The 16,253-nt window shown below is 34.8% G+C and overlaps 1 protein-coding gene across 1 annotated transcript; it reads left to right on the top strand.

Annotated features, from left to right (window-relative positions):
• Positions 1–868: 868 nt before the first annotated feature.
• Positions 869–1,360, top strand: LOC126695703 (uncharacterized mitochondrial protein AtMg00310-like). Its single transcript, XM_050392535.1, has one exon. The coding sequence runs from the start codon at positions 869–871 to the stop codon at positions 1,358–1,360; it is 492 nt and encodes a 163-aa protein (XP_050248492.1).
• Positions 1,361–16,253: the final 14,893 nt, after the last annotated feature.

A 16,253-nucleotide genomic window follows, 5' to 3' on the forward strand; every position in this document is an offset into this window, starting at 1 on the left:
GGCACCGTAATAGATTTCTTCTTGGAAACCACAAATGGAGGCGCACGTAAATTGGGACCAAACTCCATAGAGATTGCCTGAGAGTCCAAAACAGTACCTTGAAATATATTTCCCAAACCCCCTGAAGAAAAACCCACAAGCCTAGTAATACACTTGGTATTCCTAGGGACCTAACACCACCTTCAGATGAAGGGACCAACCAATTCTATAGTGCAAGAGAGTTCAGAGGTACACACTGAACTCTCAGGCAGCAGAGAAACTACACTTGCCCGTTTATTTCTTTGGTCTTGAAACAGAGGAGATTCAATGGTTTGGAAAAAATTACATGTGTCCAAAATAAGAGTTTTAAAACCTTTTTTTTTTCCTAGTTGGTTGCTCACTTTTTTTAATTGGATATCATTTTTTAATAAGGGAATATGAGTAAATTTATAGAAAATAATTTTTCTTGGTTGAGGTGAGTTTTAAGTTCCAACCAATTCTTGGTTCTTAGGGGTCTCTGTGCACAAAGCCACAGTTGAGGCTAACAAAAGTAACGCTTTTAAAGAACGTAACTCCCTCTCTATTTCTCTATTCTGTTAATTCTTTATGGGCTTATTATGTTAATTCCATGAAGGATTTTTTATTTTTAATATAAATATTTTCTTCTCTCTGTCTCTGTGTGTGCTAGGTTCTTGCCTTTTTGTTGGTGGCTCACTTAAGGCTCAAGAGTCGAAAGTAATAAATATTTCAGTGATAGTTAAGTGTCTATGGACTGTTAAAAGTCCCATAAGTGTGCACTTGGGTTGGAGAGCCATCCGAAAATTAAGGGATTTGGCTATAAGCTTCATTAAATTTAAAGTAAGGGATGAGAAGACCATATTCTTATGTCATGACAATTGGCATCCCATTTGAAGTAGAAAAGCTCTTATCCAACGCAGGCAGAGAAATCCTTATAAAAGCTGTGGCACAAGCTACCCCCACATACACGATGAGCGTGTTCAAGCTCTCGGACTTCTTGTGCAAGGAGTTGAACTCAATGATGGGTAATTTCTGGTGGGGTCTAAAAGGAAGGGAAAGGAGAATGGCGTGGGTTTCTTGGGAGAAATTATGCAAGCCAAAGTCCGAGGGAGGTATGGGGTTTAGGGATCTCAAAGCTTTCAACTTAGCTCTCTTAGCAAAGCAAGGATGGAGATTGTTGGAGAACCCAAACTCTCTGGCTCATAGAGTATACAAAGCTAAGTACTTTGCAAATGAGTCATTCTTAAATGCTCAAGTGGGTAGGAGACCCTCCTACGCGTGGCGAAGTATTATGGCAGCTAAAGACATAATTATGAAGGGTGCTAGATGGTGTATTGGCAATGGTCTTAATGTACGCATCTAGGACGATAGGTGGATTCCGAGTCCTGACTCCTTTAAAATAATCAGCCCACGGCGAACCCAGGACGACAGGGTGATGGTTTCGGACCTCATTGATGCTGATAGGAGGTGCTGGGATACAGCAAAGGTCAGGAGCATTTTTCTTCCACATGAACCAGAGCTGGTGTTGGGCATCCCAATCAGCTATAGACTGCCTGATGATTCAGTCATATGGGCCTGGACCTCAAATGGAAAATTTTCAGTGAAGAGTGCATACTGGGTAGCAAAGAGTTGCCTAAAAGAGGGACCAACAAGACCTGATCCAGGCAACTGCTCGGATAATGCAAAGATGAAAGCAATTTGGAAAATGGTTTGGAGGTTGGATTTTCCAAACAAAATAAAACATTTCATGTGGAGGGCTTGCAAGAATATTCTTCCCACTAGGAATAGGCTAAAGGGGAAGGGAGTTAGTTGTGAGGACTGCTGTGCTTTGTGTGGGTGTAGTGAGACATCGGGGCATATCCTATGGGATTGCAAATTTGCCAAGGAAGTTTGGTGTGGAACAAAAATCAAACTCCCTGCTCTGCCTGAACCGGTGCCTGAGTTTTTGAATCTTGTGTGGGAGGTTATGGATTCTCGTCCAAATTTTAATTGGGTGCTTTTTGCTGTGACTGCGTGGAGCTTGTGGAATAATAGAAATACGGTGATTCATGGTGGACTAAGCAAAGGGCAGGGGGGGCTAATCAAGTCTGTGGCTGCGTATATTGAAGAGACTAAAGGAGAGAAGACATCACAGAGGAGAGCTCATCAAAGTGCTGCACAACTGTGGACTCCACTGAAGCAAGGTTGGTATAAAGTCAACACGGATGGGGCAGTATTCAGGGAGACAGGAAGCTGCGGCATTGGTGTGGTGGTCAGGAATGAAAAGGGCCAAATCATAGGAGCTCTGTGCAGAAGACTGGAGATGCCTTTGGGAGCGCTGGAGGTAGAGGCAAAAGCTGTGGAAGAAGGGGTCCAACTTGCTAGGGACCTTAGTCTGGGTCGGATAGTTATTGAATGTGATTCTTAGGTTGTGGTTAACTCATTTTGCAAGCAAGGCCCGATGCAAAGTAGCATCCAAAAAGTGATTGAAGGCACAAGACTGGGACTGCGTTGTTTTGATGCGTGGGAGGTGGCTCACACACGTAGAGACTGCAACTCAGCAGCGCATATTATGGGCCAAGTTTGTAAACGAATGTGATATATGGGTGGAAGATACCCCACTCATGATTGTTAATCAAGTGCTAAATGATGTAAGCCGTATGGCTCCCATTTCGGTTTAATGAAATTATAAGTTGAAGATCAAAAAAAACAAAAAAAAAAGAAAGAATTTGGATATAGGGTGATTCATGATGCAGCCAGCAAGCCTGAAGCAAAAGTAGAGTTTGTGTGGGAGGACAAAGTTTGGATTTGAAAGCCTGCCAGGTCAGATGACTAGGTTACCCTTTTGACGACAAGCTCTGGCTGCTACTCTTGTGCTGCCACCTATAGTGAAATTAGAGTAGAAAGAGTTGGAGTTGGATTGGTGGAAGACTCTTTGGTCTCTGCTAGCTATTCCTAGACATAGTTTCATAGGATGGTTGGCAATTAACAACTAGAGACAGGCTAGCTAAATGGGGATATACTAGTGATACTTTGTGCGTATTCCCTGGGGGCTGTATTGAGAGCAAAGACCACCTATTCTTTGTCTGCCCTTTTGCTAGAAGAATCTGGATATCCTGTTGAACTAGCGAAAGCTCTGATACCAGATTGTTGATCAAAACAGAGGACAACACGTGCTACAGATATTAAAAGAAAACTTTTAATTCAAAATGTTGACAAGTTGACAATACACTTTGCAAGACACTAGTCTATTTTGGGAACCGGCTGATTTTGATAAAATTGAAATTTTTTTATTGAAAATATGTAGAATAAAAAAATAAAATAAAAAAGTTAAAAGCTGACTTTTAGAGCAATGAACCACTTAACAGTGCAATAAGACCCACTTTACTTTTTACAAGACACACATCAACTCACATAATATCCTGGCACACACCTCACTTCTTAAGACACCAACTGACACTAGAAGGCTTTTCCTTCAAACTTTTCTTCCCACCACTCTACTCACTCTTGGTGCTTATGACACACACTCAAGTGGAACCCCTTTGTTCCTATTTATAGTTGTTGTAAGTCGGTTAAGCAACTGACATTAAATCTTCTAGGCCATTATTTTATTGACAGTAATTTCACTAAGCTTCTCTATTACAAATGGGGAATAAATACTGCAGCAATCCTCAATTAAGCCTAGACTAAGCTCTGTGCAATGTCAAAATTTTGTTGTTCAAAACTTGTAATATGCTTGACATGTGTCTTGGTTTTAACTGTTCTGCTGTCTCTATGCTGGTCATGTAATTAGCTCCCTGGTCCATCGCTATGTATAGCTAGAGTTAGTTGTATAGTTTTGTTTTGGTGTGTAAGATATTGGTCCCTTTTGTGCTGTTGGGACCATTTCCCTGTGTCTTTTTTTTTTTTGTCCAAACTTCTGTTGTTTGTGTATCGTTTGGTTTTTCTCAATGAATGTATATCGATTCACCAAAAAATAAAATAAAGATGAACCGCACTTGTTAATCCTATGGAGAAGGAGAAGGACAATGAAACTAGTCAAAAATACATAATTACTTTATTGATTTGTTCTTGTTATGTCCATCCCTTGCTTCCCAATTTGTATATGATAAGTCCAGTGACACAATATTTTTCACAACTTTATTCATAATTGCTAATATAGTTTGTTGTGAGTTGTGACTAGTGCATAACAAAAGTAGTGTCAGTGGTAGACGTAGGTGAAAGTGATGTTGCTCCAATCACAAAGCAGTTGTGAAAAACATTGTGTCCTTAGCATCATTCATTTGCGATATTTTTATATTTTATGAGATTCCTGTTAATATTGAGAAATTGTGATATTTTCCCGTGGTTCACTTACGGAAATCCATTGTTTTTTGTAATTATCTATTAATTGATTTTTTTTTTTGGTTTTGTTGAGATTAGAAAATTTGATTAGTGCTTGTGTAGGAGGTCAAGATTAAGAGCTTGATATTGAGCTCAAGTTTGAGCTAGATATTAAGCTCAAACTCGACTTTACTAATGAATCAAGTCGAGCTCAAGCTTTTAGAATTTTCAACAAGCTCAAGTTTGAAATTGTTTGTAGGCTATACGTTTTTAGACCTCTTAAAACACAAGTTGTTAAACCTAGTTATTTAGCCAAGTGATTACTTAGGTAAATTATTCAGATCTAGGTTAACACAAGTAAATCATATCATTGAAACAGTACGGAAAGATAAAGAACACAACAATATGATAACCCAGGAAAACCAAACCGGTAAAAACCTTGGGGAGGATTTAACCCAGCTATTCTCAAGGTAAAACAGATCTACTATGAAAGAATTGAAGTTTTACAATAGCGACTTAGACCACTAACATCCTATTGCTACCTCGAGTAGAAAACTTACTACCACGACCACGTGACAGCTACGAGTCCACAGACTACTTCTTTCTTGGATTCACAACGACTACAAGTACTCCCACTTGTGTTTTTCTTTAAGCTCTTTATGCAGCAACTGAAGCGATCACCAAGCTCTCAACATCAATCTTAATCTTGGTAACCCTAAGTATGTATGAAGGCAAACACCTCTAGATCTAACAAGAGATTCATACATATAGCATAAACAACAACAATAAAACATGGCTAGAGTTTTTCCTTTTATACTTAAGGCAAAACATAAAACCCTATATGTCATATGGGCTTGGGCTGAGTTGGAAAAATCTGTAGAAAAAAAATTTGCACGAGCTTCGATCAATCGAGTCTAATTTTCGATCGATCGAGCCTTGCAGATTTACACCAATAAATCCTGCAGTACACTCGATTCCAACTTTACAAATAAATACACTTTGAGCAGCCTAATTCTAGACTCTAAGTTTTGATCATAGTTTGCCAACATTACACATTAAAGTTCTAATACATTTAGATCCTAAATCCTTAGAACCTAACCTAGGCTTTGATTGAGCTGCAGTGGGGTTTGAACATGTTATTGTTATTGTCAAGCTAGGTTTAAAAATTCACTACTCAACTTGATTTGATTACAACCTTTGGACTAGTTGAAGTTCTACATATATTTCTATCTTTTTTCCTAGTGTTTTCTCAGCAAACAAATGTAGCATGACAAGGACATTATAAATTTGATGTTTTGTTCTTTGTACTAGAATATTTTCATCTTTTTTTATTGTTTATGTTTTGTTGTTTGCTTGGTAATGTATCAAGATGTTTTGTAATAAAAACGTAAAGATGTATGACTCTGAATTTGTTGTTGTTGTTGTTGTTTTTTTTTTTTTTTTTTTTTTATTGAATGGGTTATTGATGGTGAGCTTATGTATTGGGTTAATTGTGTGATTGGTTTTATTTTTGGATCTTAGAATTATGTGAATTCAGTATCTAGTCTTTCCCATTACACATGATGCTATCATAAGATGATTAAATAAGCCAAAAGATGTAAAAGAAGGAAATTCCATTGTCATGGTGTTTTTGATAATTTTTAAATAAGATTATCATAAGAAATTCTGCAATTCCAACTTAAGTTCTTTACTAACAATTCAAGAAAATTAGTAACAAAATGGGCTCGATTCCCATGCTAAAGAACAGATAAAACAAAATAAACTCTTTTCAGGTAGATCTAATAAAAGGCATTAGAAACATATGAGTACCTGATCTTTAAATTGCACCTCTTTTTCATCTTAAATAGACAAAGCAGCAACTTCAACCTGAACATAAACGTATGATAGTTATTCCCCACATAAAATAGAAGTACATGTCTAAGCTAATCTTGCAAAAGAGGATGACATCTTACATTACAATATTCACTTAATGAAGTTTTTTGTATGCTTAACGCTTAGACGGAGAGTCCCATAGATATATTTTGCTTTACTAGAAATCATTTCTTTTGGCTAAAGATGATGAAAGGAGAAAAAGAAAAAAAAAGAGACATATTGTGCCATTGCTTTGGGGAACAAGAATAGCAATCTGTAATTTCTCCGTAGATTGCTCTATTGAATTCTCTGGCTTAGTGGGAGACAAAAAATATCAAACTTGAGGAATCAATTTACAAATTTCTTAATAACTAGTTGAAGGCCGTGCGTTGCATGGTTTTGGTGATGAATTTATATAATATATATTCATTGATAAATAATAATTACTCAATTTCAAAATTAAATTCACTTAATGGAGTTTTCTTGAATGATCAGGACTTAAAAACAGAGAGCCATAGATGTATTTTGCTTTACAGGAGATCACGTCTATGAAGGGAGAAAAAGAAAAAAGGTTGAGATCCAGATTGCGCCATTGCTTTGGGGAAAAGGATTAGTGATCTGTAATTTCTGAGTCAATTGCTCTGACAATCGCAATCTGTTAACTATGATCTAAAGTATTCCATCTAACTTTAGTGGGTTAAACAGAAATGGCCTAGACCTACTTCTCTTTTCTACTTTTTAAATTTACCCACTAATTAGAGGCACCATTCATTTTCTTTTCTCCTCTGCCTTTCAATTGTTTATTCTTGAGAAACTGTGTGTAATCTTTCATCTTTCAATAATACTAGAATATTCAACAATGGACTCTTAAAAAAAAAAAAAATATATATATATATATATATATATATATTAGACAATGTGCCAATGTTAGTGACAACGCAAAACACACCCTCTAAGGCTGATCCAAGGCCCAAAGAGTCAGCCCAAAGCTTCAGTAAAGAGCCATTCCACACTGCCCATTAAGTAAGCTCATCTATTTTTCTCAAAAAAAAAAAATTAAATAAAAAAATAGTAAGGCTCATCCATGAGAAAAGCCAATTTAACCTTGAACAATTTCCTTGCCTTGGACTTCAGAAGGTGTCTCCAATAGGCAAGGCCCATCCTATCAAAAAATATATTACCAAGACCAAAATGTTATTCTTACAAAATTTGACTTACCTCCAGTACTTTTTTAACTGAAATCTTATTTTATTTTAATAAAAAACTACGACATCACTCACTAACTAAATAAAAAGTGGAGATTAAAACCCACTACCACATCATTCTATCTCAAGAAGAAACTAAATAGATATCTAGTTAAAAAAAACAGTGGAAGTAAGCCAAACCTATTTTTGCATTTAGGTAGTTTCCAGCACCCACTACTTGGCAAGGGAGGCAAGGTTTCTGGGTTTTCTAAATAAAGACCAATGCCCACCTTATTTTCTTTGGCCCAATAACTTTATCTCATCCAAATAAGTTTATTAGCTTGAAATGGATATATTTCATTATTTATATTAAATTTTATAAATTTAAAAGTGTAAGTATTTTAGTGTCATATAATTAAAATTTTCGCTAAATTGCAAACTATACCTCTAAAGTTTCGAGGTATTTGGATTTTACATTTTGAAGTTTCAGAATTTGAATTTTACTCCCTAAAATTCTATATTGCGTGGATTGTTATCCCAACACCCCCCCCCCCCCCACCCCCAAACACACACACACATCCATTTTTGTTAATGTGTCCATTGAATGCCACGTCACCTTGTTACATGTGTTTTGTTGATCCAATCACATTGTGACATGTGGATTTAAATATTACATATATTTCAATAAACTTTTAATATCTTTAAAAGACTTGAAATAAATTTTTAAAACTAAAAATTATATAAAGTAGAAACAAAAAAATCGTGTCTTAGACCATTAGGATACCCAATTTAAAGATTTTTCATAATGTCTTTATTGTCTCTTAATTCTACTTATAAAAGAAAAAATTAACTTGATCTACCCTGATAAATTTATGCTCTAATGCATACATCCACAACCCACGAGATGGTTATGTTAACTGCAAATAGCGTTGCCACACCACTAGCGGTATATATGATGACTACCTTCGTGTTAAGTGTAATTGATGCAAATTTATTGGTAGAATTCATTCTAGAAAACCAGTTTGTAGGGGAGGGTGCTCAAGAACTTATATACACATGATTATACTTGCATTTAAGCCATGTGGGATACTTCGATTGCAACAATAATCTAGTTGTAGAGTACAAATGTATTCTTTGGTTGCAGGTCCAACCCATAGATAAGCATCCAAGTTCTCATTTGGACCAAATTAAGTTGAATCCCAACTATAAGAGGTGATTTACTTGATTATCACTTTTTAGAAGTTCATAAAGGAATGAAATGGAACTATAAAATCATAAAAGAATTGAATGAATGGAATGAAATATATTTAATGGAATGAAATGGAAAAGAAATGAATGTGATGGAATCAATTGATCTTGTTTGAATGTTTTATTTAAAATAAAGGAATTGAGAGGAATGAAAAGTAAATAATTTTATATAAAGGGAAAATAATTGAATAATTTTATGACAATATTATTATTAGACCTTTATTTTAAAATAAATTGCTAAATATATAGGGATATTTTGATAATTTTAGTGAAAATTTTATTAAACTTAATTCTATTCCCTCCAATTCCTCCCAACTTTAAGGGAATAAAAATTAGAGCTTTTGAGAGAATAGAGATTAACGACGGTTTCCTCTTTCTCATTTCATTTCCTTCCACTTAAATATCCAAAACATCCAAACAAGTGAATGGAACCTGGCCAGCTTGAAAACCATTTTAATTTTAATTTTTCATAATGTCATTGGTGGTAATATTTTAATTTATCTCAGGATTGCCGCAAGCACCAATTGAATGTAAGGGCACTATAACTAGAGAACCGATCATCAGTTCGGTGCATAGAGACACAGGAAGCTCTAGTAAAACGAAAACCAAGGTTGCGACAAACAGAGAAACAAGAAAAGCAATAGACCATGAGAGGGAGTTCATTTTGGTAGTGAAAATGTGTTGAGAAGTGCGTTATTGATTAGGAACCTGAGTTTGGCACATTGGTTGTTTACGGGGAATATACATTTTTTTTTTTTTTTTAATATTTATCCATTAAAATTTTAAAACAACAGCAAACTGGGAGAAAGTTAGAATTAGTCTATTAGAGTTATTTGAGGAAATTTGTTTTAAAATACAATTCAAAATGAGGAATTTTGCTTAAAAATAAGGGTGACTCCTCTTGATGAAAAGATGGTGAATTGTCACAATTATTTCACATCTTAAATGGTTAATTAGAAAACAGTGAATTTTTTTTTTTTTTTTTTTTTTTTTGAGATGAGTGAATTTAATCATTTAGTGTGTATTTGAATACCCCTTATTTTGTTGAAAACTGAAAACAATAAAAAAATATTTTTCGAATTACTGTTCACAAGGAAAACACTGTTCACTTGCCTTCTTGCACTGTTCATGTCCCATGAGCAGTGCAAGAGGCATTGGGTTAGTAAAAAAAAGGGGGGGGGGGGGGGGGGGGGGGGCTGAAACGCAAAACACATCTGACGCAAATGCAAACCAAACAAACACTTAATGTAACATAAACATTTTAAGTTTGATTTGTTACCTTTTTCAGTCAAAAAAAAGTTTGATTTGTTAAGTAGCAAGTGGTTTGATTTGAAGTGGGAAATGACCTCAAACTCCCTTAAGCCCAGTGCAAGCACTATAAGCTTTATTATCCATTAAAATATCAGTAAACTGGGAGAAGGTTAGAGTTGGAATAATCCGAATTCAATATCTAACCTTGCCTATTACATTGATGCTATCCTAAGGTGCCTACTACATTGAGTAAGGAAGAATTTTGAATGTAACAATTAACGATACAATTAACCAAAAGATGCAAGAGAAGAAAAATTCATCATCATGACTTTTTTTTATCATTTTTAAATCAAATTATTATAAGAAATTACGCAATTCCATCTCGTGTTTTTTTGACAAGCAATTCTAAAAGAATTAGCAACAAAAAATAGGTTTGTTTCACATGCTAAGAACAAATCAAACAGAATAAATTGTTTAGCTATGAGCCCTATAGCTCAACTAATTGACACTTCCTGGTATATCTATGACATCTAGGGTTCAAATCTTCCCTCTCTTATTAAAGCCATCAAATTATCAAATAGAAGAATAATCATTTAAGGGTAATCCTGATAAAAACATAACATTACCTGGTCTTAATTTAAATTACCCTTCTGCACTTTAAATTGTGCTTGTTTTATTTCTGAAGTAGACAAAGCAGCAACTTCAATCTAACCATAAATGTTTGAAAATTATTCTCCACATAAAAAAGTATACGTATAAGCTAAGCTTGCAAAAAAGAGCATGAGAACTTACACTTTTAATGGAGTTTTTTTGTATGCCTAGAGCTTAGTAACAGAGTCCCATAGATGTATTTTGCCTTACAAGTAATCGCATCAATGGCTAAAGATGATGAAAGGAGATTATGCAGTTATTTTGGGGAAAAGGAATAGCAATCTGTAATTTCATTGTCAATTGCTCCATCAATAGCAATATATAAACAATGATCTAAACTATTCCCTCAGGGTCCTTTGTCTTATTCACTGTAGTGGGAGACAAAAAAAATGGACCTACTACATTTTTATACTCTCTAAGCATTCTCATTGGTTAATGTAAAATTCATCAAAATGAAAAATTTATGATAATATTCGTAAAAAAATGCAATAAAACACCCCAAATTTGGTGAGGCATTTTGCATATTTACAACTTGCTAATTTAAAATGAGCATTGTGTAAGTTTTTTAATCTTTTTTTTATTTTTCTCTCTCCCCTCCTATATGAATATGAGTATATGACACTCTCTCTTCTGAAAAAAAAAAAACTAATAAAGCAATTTTTTGTCAAAGAACGGATTTAGGATTAATCTTATTTGTTCTGTTAAAAGATGAATTTACCGTGAAGAGAGGTGTGTGAATTTTATTTTATTTATTTACTTTTTTTTTTTTTTTTTTTTTTTTGCTCAATAGAAATGTTGTATTTCAACTTTATGTGTAAATGAAAAGTAAAAATCATACCAACATGGTGATAATTTTAAAAATTCATGTAAACAAGCAAATATAACCTTTTCTTTTTCTGTTCTTATTCTATTTTTTTTCCCATCTCTCGAAGTGCTCCTCATACTTTACCTCGATCTAGCTTCCAAGTTTTGAAGATACTGTTTTGGGGAGAAGTTCCCCCATCCGTGCCAAAAGCTAAGAGGGTGCTTGGCAAACCACAAAGCTGGTCAGCTAAGAACAAAATAATTGGTTTTAATTATGTTTAATTTGGAAACTATAATTATTTAGTTAAAAAAAAAGTTCAAAAGAAGACTAGATATATTCACATATCAAAATTGTTGTAATTTTAATTTTTTTCAAAGATAAGCTCATATTTTCATTTTAACTTCTTTATCCTTCTTATAAATATATATATATATATATATATAAAATAAAAAATAAAAAACCTAATTGACAACTTAGGAGAAGTTACTTGTGGTTAGTGGGCTATTAGTAGAGTAATCCTCTACTAAACAAATTGTAAAAAATAAAAAATAAATAAATAAATTCTTGACCAAATAAAATTGAAGTTTAGATTGAATTTGACAACCAAAGGCAAAGTGGTTCTAACAATATTGAATGTTGTACATGAGAGTTAGAGATATATTTATATTGGGTTGTTCCAAAATCAAAATTTTAAATTTTAGTAGTTTGGCATAGGCAGTTCCACCAAACACCAAACCTTGTTTTAGATTTGGCGTTTTCCTGAAATGTATGTTAATTAGAACCGGTTCTTACTTGATTCTTGACAAAATAGATAAAATGAAATCAGTTCAATTGGTTTAGCTTATGTTAGAATTGAACCAGTTCTATTATTCTATATTTTGCCAAACATGATCTGCTTGACAAAGCATTGAGTGAGACGAGTATGAAAGGGAATTTTTTAAGTGTTTGGGTTTGTTGGGAGTAGGGATGGCCATACCCATTGGGTAATGGATATCCAACCCTACCTAATCCAAATGTTTCGCGTAATACCCGGTTCTTAATGGGTAGAGCTTAACTGGGTAGGGTTTGGATATTACCTAAATTGTTCGGATAGGGTATGGATATTATCCATACCCGACCCATAAAAAAAAAAGAAAAAAACTAAAAACTAAACCTCTCTCACCGTCACTCTCTCTCACACTCTCTCTGCCTCTCCTCAATCCTCACCGTCACTCTCTCTCTCAGAGCTCTCCAGTCTTCGCCTCTCCTCACCGTCACTCTCTCCAGTCTTCGCCTCTCCTCGCCGTCATTTCCGCCCCTACCTTCCTCCAAATCGCCGATCGCGTTTGCAACCTCCTCCACGGTATCTATCTCTCTCTCTTATAGTCTTTGTTTGGTTGCTCAGAAAATTTTGAATTCTAATTTTACTTTTTGGATGTCATATGATTGATTGAGGTGGAGCTAACATTTTGTTTGGTTGGTCATAAATGTGAGGAAACATTTTCATACCCATTGGCTTTCCCTCTTTTGCTAGTTTGGATTCAAAAGAAAATTCTTTTCTGTGGGTATTTGGGTTTGACGTTTTGGGAGGATTCTGTTGATAATTAGCTTTTGTTTCCTTTTCTAGACTGAATTTGTCAACTAGTGAGTTTTTTGTTCTTTGCATGTTGTTTACTTGTGTTGTCTTGTTGAATTTATCGTCTGGGTGTGTGTTAGATTTTGATTTTAAAGTTTGAATTCAGCTAGGTATGTGTCAAATTTGGTTTTTGATTGAATTTTATCAACTAGGTATGTGTTAGATTTGGTTTTTGATTGCATTAAGGTGTTTGATTCTATATGGGGATATGTCTATTTATAGAGAGGAGTGAATCTGTCCAAGTTTTTTCATAGATGGAGCATGTAAGACTTGGTTTTTGATTGCATTAAGGTGTTCTCAATTTCTTGTTCAATGGCTGAACCTTTCTTTAAACACTAATAGTCTATACTCTGTACACATTTGAAAAGAAATCAAACTGGACCACTTTAATGCTATTATGCAGTTTTTTTGTTGCTTTTGATAAACCACAAATTAACCTTACATTCATAGTATATTTAACAATGAAATGATTGAAGGACCCATGTATATTTAACTAATCTTTCTCTCTCTCTTTGCAGTTGCCTACATGTCTACCACATCCTTTGCCTTAGCCCCAGGCCCAAGGCCTCCAACTAGCATGACATCAGAATCACAATTGTTATTTGGAGAGGAAGTTGAGTCCATTCCGGTTGAGAATCCACAACAACAAGGCACTAAAAGAAGAAAAACTTTAGACATATGGAATCATTTTAAGAAGAAGAATATTGATGAGAAAGTTAAGGCCCAATGCAACTACTATGGAAGACTTATGGCTGGAGCTAGTACATCAGGGACAACTCATTTAAAACTGCACATAGCAAAAAGTTGTCCAAGGGCTCCAAAGGAAGCAAGTCCTCCGAGGGAAGGAACAGATATTAGGAAGCAAGTTCTTGTCAAACAACACAATAAGACAAGAAGTAAAGGGATCTCAAGCCCTAGTGTTTTTAATGAAGAGGATCAAAAGGCTTCGAGGAGGGACCTTGCGCAAATGGTCATTTTGCATGAGCACCCTCTTGTAATTGTTGATCATGTTGGGTTTCGGGATTTTGTTGGTGGTCTTCGGTCAAATTTTAAGCTAGTAGGAAGAAACACATTGAAGCGTGATATCAAAAAAATTTATAATGAAAAGAAGCAGAAGACTATGGTAGAAATTGAAAAGAACGCAAGTTGCAATCACAACGGACTTGTGGACTGCAAATAACAGTAAGAGGTCATTCATGGTAATCACAGCGCATTATATAAGTGACTCTTGGACTTTGGAAAGCCAAGTTATAAGGTTTTTTTTTTCTTTGAGTCATTTTGTTGTACCAGTTTTTAGATTCTTAGGCAAGCTTATTAACTTTCTGCTTTCTTTAGTTAATCATATTTATGTTTATTTTTTTTTAGGTTTATTCGTATGCCATCTCCACATGATAAGTATTCTCTTTCTAAAATCCTTTTGGAGTGTCTTTTTGATTGGAACATTGATTTGAAGTTATCTGCCATAACTGTAGATAATGCTAGCAACAATGATGGCATGATGAAACTTGTTTCAGATAAGCTTCAAGCTAGTTCACTTATTTTAGGTGGAAAATTGTTGCATGTGCGTTGTGTAGCACATATTCTGAATTTGGTTGTTCAAGAGGGTTTGAATGTAATTGGTGATGGTATTGAGAAGGTTCGAAGTAGTTTATATTTTTGGACACAATCACCAAAAAGAACATAAATTTTTGAAAAAATATCTTGCCAATCACATATTGCAAGTACTAAGGAATTAGTACTTGATTGTAGGACTTGTTGGAACTCTACATATTTGATGCTTTCAACTGCCTTGATTTATAAAGATGTTTTTCCACGTTTACTGTGTTGTGAGCCTCAATATTAGTCTGCTCCAACTAATAGGGATTGGGAGGTAGCACAAATTGTTTGTGAGAAGTTGGGTTACTTTCATAATGTTACTGAGTTGCTTTCTGGTACTGCCTACCCTACAGCTAATCATTATTTTCCTTTAGTCTTTCGGTTGAAGTTGGAATTAAATCAGTGGCTTTCAAGTGAAGATGATTTGGTTAAGAAAATGGCAACAAAGATGTTAGCTAAGTTTGATAAATATTGGAGTGACGTTCATGATATCATGAGTTTGGCTATTGTTTTAGATCCAAGATATAAATTGATGTTATTGACCTTTAATAAAATGTATGGTAGTAAGCCTAATGAAGAAATTGACAAGGTTAAGAACCCTCTTTTTGAGTTGTTTGCGGAATATGACTTAGAAAACATTGATAGAGGAGTCATTTATTCTCAACCTTCATCTTCTACATCTACATAAAGTGCTGCACATGAACATGATGATACAATGAGGGACTATGATTTGTTTGTTAGTAATGCGACTACTAACATAGGCCAAAGGAGTAGGGATATTATATCGGAGTTTGAACTTTATACTAGTGAGAAAGTGGCACCTAGAACTGAACAATTTGATGTTTTGGGTTGGTGGAAGCGTAATGCTAGTAAGTATCCTACCTTGCAACGCATTACAAGGGATATTTTGGCTATTCCTATGACAACAGTTGCCTTAGAGTCGGCTTTTAGCACTAGTGGGAGATTGTTGAGTCCACATCGTAGCCGTCTTCATCATGATACCTTAGAAGCATTAATGTGTGGGCAGAATTGGTTATGGAGCGAACTTAAAAGTGTATTAAAAGATGCTACCATTCAAAACGTTCTTGATGATTATGAAGAAGATGAACTGGAGGAAAGTCATGCCATGGAGCTTTCAAACTAATGGATAGGTATTATTATCCTTGATTTTGGTCTATGTTTGGAAACTGGTACTTTAGTTTAGGTAGAGTTAGAATGATATGCTAAGTAGAGAGAGGCGTAATTGTAAGATTTTCATGAAATGATTTGTGTTTGTGTATGTGAATATCAAACAATATTTAGGTATTGTGAATATTCTGTTTATGTGTTTATTGTGTTGTATCAGTGTGTGTGTTTGTGTATTCTCTGCTGCTTTTTTTTAAGAGCTCTTTCTAGTAATGAAAGTCTAAGTGGAATGCCATAATGGTAAACTTTTTGGGGTTGAATGGTATAGAAGCATCCTGAGTGGACCCATAGAAGCATCCTTCACTAGGTTTTTCATAGAAGCATCCTTCACTATGCCTTGTCTAAGAGCCTCTCTAAGTGGACCCATAGAAGCAATAAGAATTTTCTCTCTTACTCAAAAAATTCTCTCTATTTCTCTCTATTTCTTGTAGTTTCTTTGATGTTTTTTGCTTGATTTGAATACTCTGTTTAGCTTTTGATCTTTACTGAGATGGTTATGGAAGTGACATTTCTTGAAAATAGTCGAATAATTCCTTCTGTTAATCTCAATATTTATGGGAATTGCAAT

The sequence above is a fragment of the Quercus robur genome, chromosome 8 (genome assembly GCF_932294415.1).
Source record: "Quercus robur chromosome 8, dhQueRobu3.1, whole genome shotgun sequence".
Taxonomy (NCBI): Eukaryota; Viridiplantae; Streptophyta; class Magnoliopsida; order Fagales; family Fagaceae; genus Quercus; species Quercus robur.

What these genes read in the sequence shown, in the direction of transcription:
- LOC126695703 (XM_050392535.1), top strand. Translation starts at nt 869, where the DNA reads ATGACAATTGGCATCCCATTTGAAGTAGAAAAGCTCTTATCCAACGCA.